At 46.2% G+C, this 7,325-nt stretch overlaps 1 protein-coding gene across 1 annotated transcript in view; it reads right to left on the bottom strand.

Moving 5' to 3' along the window:
• The window catches only part of NTNG1 (netrin G1), a 132,948-nt gene that overhangs the window by 363 nt on the left and 125,260 nt on the right, over positions 1-7,325 (bottom strand). The window contains exon 9 of the mRNA XM_035894482.1: positions 6-104. Coding sequence (XP_035750375.1) covers positions 6-104 — 99 coding nt within the window. The remainder of the gene's footprint in view (positions 1-5; positions 105-7,325) is intronic.

The following is a 7,325-nucleotide window of genomic DNA, read 5'->3' as shown; positions in this document are numbered from 1 at the left end:
CTCGCACAGAATGCCCGTGTACGCTGGCGGGCACTGGCACCGCACGTTGTTGATGCACGTCCCCCCGTTCTGGCAATGCAGGAGTTCGTTGTCGCATACGTTTGCTGCAAGATAGCAGGGGAGGGAGGAGAGAAAAGCACAGTGAATGTAAGTTCATCTACCGGGAAAACCCTGCACTAAATCCAGAATTAAAACACTTCCCCTCCCCCCCCCCCTTCCTGAGACACGTAACCAGGGGACGTGGGTTTTTTAAACACTTCAAGTTTGAATTTTTTATTTTATTTGATATTTTCTCATATTTTTGGTTGTTTTTTTTTTTTCTTTTAGGCTGTAGTCTTGGAGGACCATATCGTTCACTTCATACCACTGACTGTGATAATACCAATTAATGGATTAGTACAAAGAATGGTTAATGATGAAGTAACATGAATATTAATACCTGCCTTCTTCTCATGCCTGCATTTTTATAGTTCCAACTGAACGGGAACTGTAGGTGTGGTGTGATGATTTGGGAGGGGGGATGCACCCGAGCTTTTGGAACGCAGGAGCAGTGGCTAGCAACGCAGCATGGCTCGGCTGGAGTGGAAGGGTCTGCGTGAGAAGGCAGGGATTTATCGTGAAGAACTGCGTGTATTCAGGGTCTGACAAACTTGTGCAAGAAAGGGAAGTGCGCACAGGCAGGCAATTCAGCGTGCCGTTCGATGGGGAGTGGGTGGCAGATACACACGGAACGAAAAGCTCATGTTCTTACTGCCGTTACAGATCACCTCTCTGCTCTCAGCCCGGTTTGCCCGCGGGGCGGGGGCAGCTGGCATCTCCAAGCCATGGCAAAGCGCTCTCGCTGTTGCTGCCGCTGCCGCAGCCCTCAGGTTTGACAAGAGCCGAGAGAGAACAACGCGGGCAAGAGGCTCAGGGCTGCGTGATGCGACTGTACCTGAAAACCTGACAGCTTTACTTTGTACTACTTAATGCAAATCGAAGTTCCGCTGGGTAAATGTGCAGAGGTGTGGACCATACTACCCCAACGCCTCGCTCCGTGTTTCGTGCCGGGTGCTGTCACTAGCGGAGCACGGGCTGGATTACAGCTCGCTCCTCCCTAGGGGAGGCACTTTTAGCAAAGATCTTTTCCTACTGTCTGGGCAGAGCCTAACTGGAAACATTTTCACCCAGAGAATTAGGGAAAGGATTCTTTGGTTTAGAAGCAGACACAACATTACGGCTGTTTATGCACTCCTAAGCCTGGCAATACCCTCAATAACCGGGAATGGGGTAAATATTGTTAATTTAACTCTAAACATTGCTATTTATTGTTACAAACCAGTACTGTTTTATAAACGTTAACTTCTTTGTTTTTAAAAGCAACCCAAATATTATGAGAACTAAAAGTGAACCAGTCCAAGTCCTCAAGTGATGCTCGTTGGGCGCTGCTTTCTGGGTGCTCTGCGCCCAGCGGGGCCCAACGGTAACAACGCGCCGTAGACTTGGAGCTGCGGCGGAGAGAGGACAGGAAAAGGATTTTTTCAGTGTCTCCTTTGGCTATCAAAGGTTTTTACTGAGAGCTGTGGATTTAACGGTGTTGTCCGGCTTCTGAACTGTAGTGTCAAAATGTGAGCATTAAGGTCCAAAGCCAGCACATGTTACTGATGACAGCCTTATGTCTGAATTTCAATGGTCTATATATATGCATTCCAAAAACCAGGGTTTGTATTATGTACAAGGAAGAGGAAATCACCTCCCAATAAATGTGATGAGATGAACAACCCAGAAAACCAGAATGTAACAGGCTGAAAAAATGAGCTGTATTTTAAAAGTCAGTATTTGGGTTGCATCGCTTGTAACTGAGGCTCTGTGTCTTTAAAGCTGACTTTATTATTCATATTTATATATTTAGCCATATCAATACGCACCATCAAGGTACTTCATCTGATGGCACAGCTACTGAACCTGCTTGCTCTCAGCTACTCCGCGCTGGGATACCCCGACAGGTCAGGCAATGGAAACGGTGACGTGCTGGTCCCGCCAGTACTGACCGCTGCCGGCCTTAGCTATCGACTCTGTGCAATTATTCAATTAAATGCCACTTCTTGAACAGCAGGTGAGACATTGCACTTCGTGTTCGGCCTGGAATATATTACCCGAATTTTCCCAAGCGTTCAGTAAAATAAATGTATTTATGTAGGCTATATGTACAGATGTAGGGACTAAAGCTGAGGAGAGTCTACCCAGTTTCCTAATGTCTACTTGAGTGAAAACATTGCCGCATATAAAAATAGAGATGCTGATTTTTTTTTTTTTTTTAAACAGACCGTTTATTTCCCATTAGAAAGTTTTTTAAATGTACCTAAAGGAGGGAGGGATCAAAAGCTTCTCCTCCATTATTCCTGCACTCTTTTAAAAGTTTGCCCACAGAAACGCATCAAAGGAAAACCAGGGAGAGTTTAAAGTTCTCGGCGAACTACTGTGGGGCTGGGAATGCTGGCACCCTTCATCCTGCGCGGTCACAGCTTGCTGCGCCCTCGGTCCATCCTTGCATCGCGCTCTCGCACACGCACAGGTACGCGCGTACGCGCCGCTCAGACAGCAACTGGGGGGATTCGGGAGTCAAATGAAACAATTCTGAAAATCTTATGAAATCCTGTTACTTATTTTTTTTTTTCCAAATTTGTTTTAATTTTATTCTGAGCAACTCTAATATCATTTCCACCTTCCGAAAGCATGGTCAGGATTACTCTTAGAACTTTCATATTAGCTAGCCATGTCTGTTCAGTTTAGGAATTGATTAGCTATAGCTAATGAGTGTAGCGCATGGGCGGCATAAAGCAAAGTACCTCCACTGGAATTTAAAACTGGATTTACCCCTTAAACAAAAGAAGGCGACCCGCTGCCGAGACCAAAGCCAGGCAAGTATATTAATTGCTGTTTTGGAAATTATCAACGTTTCTACTGTTAACATGGTATTTTCCTAGGATTCCTGCTCTGACACGTTGTGGTTCAGGAGGGGCTCTAGGCTGTACCGGGGGAAGGCGCTGAGCAGGGCAGGACGGGCCGGGCGCCGGCAGCCCCCTGGCTCTGCGCTGAGGGCCAAGGAGGGCTGGTGCCGGGGGGGCTTGCGGGGCCCCGGCGCGTGCCCAGCCCTTGGCCTTTTCGCTTCCCCGGGCAGCAGGAGCAGCGAGACGGGCGATACAGGGCTTCCCTGCCCCTTGCACCCCTCCTGCCTTCGACCGGCCCTCTGCCCTGGCTTCATCATTAAAAATTGGTTTGAATTAATCTGAAAGGCATCAGGTAGGAAGAATGAAACACGGAGAAGTGATGCAAGTAAAAGAACTAACTCTGAAGTAATCACACATTAAGACCTGTGTGGCCAAACAATCTGTGGGTTTGCTGGCAGATATTCATTAATTAGAAGACAGACCATCAAACTGATCATTTAAGAAGCAAACCAGAGATACCAGATTTGCTCTGCAGAGCTTTGCAGGCCTTTTGGGGGGACATTTCTGAGCACAGTCTCTGGATCTGTGCTACTGTGGGAAGCTGTTCTACTAAAGTAAAAGGAAGGGAAGTTTTTAATTTTCATAATTCATCAATTTACAAGCTGAGCTATGGTCTGATTATGGGATCCTTAAAATGCTATACGAAGGAGACGGAAAAAAGCCCCATGTAAAAATGGATAGCTCGCTGAAGCTTTTCTGGCCTTGGGGCAACCTCCCCCCCCAAACCAACAAAGCCCTGCAATTAGTAAGAGATGTTATTATTTTTTTAAATTAAAATGTAAGCATCTTTTCCAAAGTAATCATTAATAAAATACTGAAGCCTCTTTTTTTAGGGTAAGACTTCTATGAATAATGATGGAAGATGCCTTGCCACAAGCCAGCCACATGAATATGAGAAAGGACGGGGTATTGCCTTAAAAAAGCAGGGACCATTTTCAAAAGGACGCCTTTTCTGCTCTGGGGTAGGTGGTGTTCACCTCTTGCATCAAAACCTGGATTTATTATGAAATTTTCATTGGTTGTGGAAACGGCACAAAGATGATTAATAATGCCGTCAAAGAGGTCCTTGCTGCCCTTCTTGAATTCTGAGGTTTTTCATGTCGAGCAATGTTTCCTATCACCTCCCCATCACTGCTTTTCTTCAGTGAGCTCTTCTCGTGCTATCGTTTGGTACAGCCTTCTCTCTCCCTCTCGCTCTTTTTAAAATCATCTTTTCACTTTTCTCCTGTCTCCCAGCTCAGTATCAGAGTCCCTGGACAGGTCGGTGGGCTGGCAGCTCTGAATGTATTGCGCTTTGGTCTCCTCTAAAGCACCGATGCAGGCTCTGACCCTCCTGCTGCCGCGGTGAAATGTCCACGCTGTTCATCAGTCGTGTGTGCGAACGGCACTGCTGAAACCATGAGAGATGTGGCCCTCGGGTTCCACCCACTGTTCCTCACGTTGAAAGCAAGCAGGTCTGATGGCTGAAGGAATTGCTCTTGGCTGTTTTTTTCCATACGCATCTGTTTCCTTAGTACTTCTTACCTAGTAAAGAATGTGACTTGAATTCATTCACGAGGAAGCTTTCAGGCCACACGCTAACAGAACAGTCTGTCCCGGCACAGTAAGTGAGCAAAAAGCCAAGGACAGTAAAACCCATGTTTTCCGTAACGATGTTCATAGGAAGCTTCAACAGATGCCGTGGGTGCCTGTGTGTAGAGAGCTGCGAGCAGCACATGGAGATGCCATGGAAAAAGCAGGATTCATCTCACTGCACACACCCGTTCAGTAAACTGAGGCAAAGCACAAGCGATTTCTTGTCAAATACAGAGTCAGTCCCTACGAATACTACAGCGACTCTGTAACTAACACGCACTGTTCTCTGAAAATGCGATCGTTTAACCATGTAAAACCAATCACAGAATATAAAAGAAATTGCAACAAACGAGGAAGCTCGTGTGTACGCCTGGCACGAATAGGGCCATCTACACACACACGTAGCGGACATGCGCAGGAGAGCCTCTGCACAAAAAGCCCTGAAGGTACTGGTGCTATTTCCCCCCCAGTTTGTCAAATAGCCATTAATGGAATTGGGGGATGCAAAACACCTAGTCTCATTCAAATGCAAAGGTTTAGAATCGTTGTATCGGAACTTCAGTGATCACAATCAAAATATTTCCAAATTGCCAGGGTTAGCAATGACAAATTATTTCTATTATTTGGAAACAATCCCAAAAATACACTATATACTTGTTACGTGTTAAAGATGCCTATGTGGAGCTCCGCTCACGCATGAGATCTCTCCCATACAAAGAAAATATTAGGACTGAGGAGTTAAGGGCATGGGGAGAACCTGTAAGTGTCCAGGCTTCCTCTGAAAGGCTACAGCTCCTGCTGCTGCGACCAGCGTGGCGCCGCACGTGCCAGCCCCTCAGGTGTCTGTAACCGAAGTACCTTACGCATCTGGATTACCGGTGGGTAATAACTGGCTCGGAGGTTTTGCCACTGAGCTTTCTCCCCCTGCCTCTTCCAATTAGATCTACTGTTGAATTTTAGAGTTTAATTTATTGTTACAAGTTACAGTGACTGCCAAATGGTTTTTAAATGTTTTGCTAGCATGAAGACGCGTGCCAGCGTTGAGCAGACCTCTTCAGTGGTTTTAAACCACAGGCGTACCTGATATGAAAACCAGCTGTTGCTCTTTTAAATGAGATATTCGCAATGATTAGGGGTTTTGAAATGACACTAATCCAGCATCTGCTGTAGTGGGATCAGTAAAACTATCTCAGGACACTGTCAAATCAAGACAAGGTAGATGCTTTGATAGCACGAACAGAAAACTGGTTTGTGCTTATCTACCGAGGCACACGCTGAAGTGAAGACAAAATAGATCGGGGTAGACAAGTACGAGCCTAAAGCATATCTTAACTGTGTCAAAATTACGGTCGTAGTGACAAACATTTGTACAACGATCTCTGGTGCGAAGTTGGAACAGCGTTGTGATGAATGTTATTGCCAACGCTGCAAGGAAATAAGCATCGACGAAGTGACAGGGGCTTCTAAAGGCAGGCGTCTCCAGCTTGACGTGTCTCACCAACGCCCATCAGAGGCACAACTGAAGAGAGGCTTGCTTTTTTTTACCAAACCAGTTTTATTAAGTGATCAGGGAGTGAATGAAGAGGTGGGTACTGGAGGTACTGTGTCTGCTGAGAATTTCTGGTAGAATTTTTAGACTGTTTGCCTACAGGTAATTGCTGTTCTTTCTGCACAATTCTCCCTTTAAAGCCACGCCAGTTCTGATCGAATCGCAGGAAAAGTCTTCAGGCTTTCTACAAGAAGATGCAGCTGCTGTTCCAAGCTGTCCCCTGGGCATGCCACAGAATGGATGGCGACTCCTCTCTCCTGTAAACAGGTACCGATTTATCCCAGCATCCACATGGGTAAGGGATTATGTTCCACTACTGAAAGGGCAAATTCCTCTACAGAACTAATTTTATTTTAACCGTGGTATAAGTGTAGAAGAGGTAGAATGTTACTCCATTTCACAGGCTGTGTCTGTGCTTTCTCAGCTTCCATCTTTTTTCTTAATCTAAAGTCCTTGGATTTAATTAATAGAAGCTAATGAGGAGAAATACATCAAATCTGTCAAAAGGACAAGGGGGAAGAACTGAATTTTGGAATGGATACTCTCGCATGATAGAGAACCATAGCAGCGTTGGCAAAACCAACACAAGATTGTGTGTTAAAGTGGCTGAAAACAAATCCAGATTTAGTTACTTAAGAACTGTGGTTGACCTAACACCTTCCAATCCTCCTCGGTTTCGGGGAATGATTGATTAACCTTTCCGTTTTATGATTTTGATGGTTCCAATTTTATACTTCTCCAAAAAAGGATGATTCCCAAAGCGGGGGGGGAAAAAATTCCCCATTCTTTTTATTGCTTTGCTTAGGGAGGAGCACCACTGAATTGATGCGACCCTTATCATATTCTAGGATAATCCCAGGAGAGCAATAAACTGCATCACAGCTTCAGTTGCTCAAAAGGGGCTACACCCCCTACCGTTCACATTGCACTTAGGAAGCTGTGAGCTGCAGTGCCACGGTTTCCATCTTCCAGGGGCTAAATGAACATTCCTGCATGGTCTGTCTTCTCTCACGTTAACGGGGCAGAGAAGCAAGGGAAGCCACCGGGTGTGTTTTGTCCAGTGCCCACAGCAAGGCCAGGGCTTGGACGTAGCCCCCAGTCAAACGGGGCTAACGCAGCAGCCACTGCGGTGGGCGGGGGCGTCACCCCAAGGCCCCGTGAGCAGGGGGGGTGGGATTCGGCTCCCTCAACACAGGCAGCTCCTTCCACTG

This window comes from Egretta garzetta, unplaced genomic scaffold (assembly GCF_000687185.1).
Source record: "Egretta garzetta isolate BGI_Z169 unplaced genomic scaffold, ASM68718v1 scaffold655, whole genome shotgun sequence".
NCBI classification, from domain to species: domain Eukaryota; kingdom Metazoa; phylum Chordata; class Aves; order Pelecaniformes; family Ardeidae; genus Egretta; species Egretta garzetta.
Note: the sequence above shows the minus strand (reverse complement) of the source record. Positions and strands in the feature narration are given on the sequence as shown.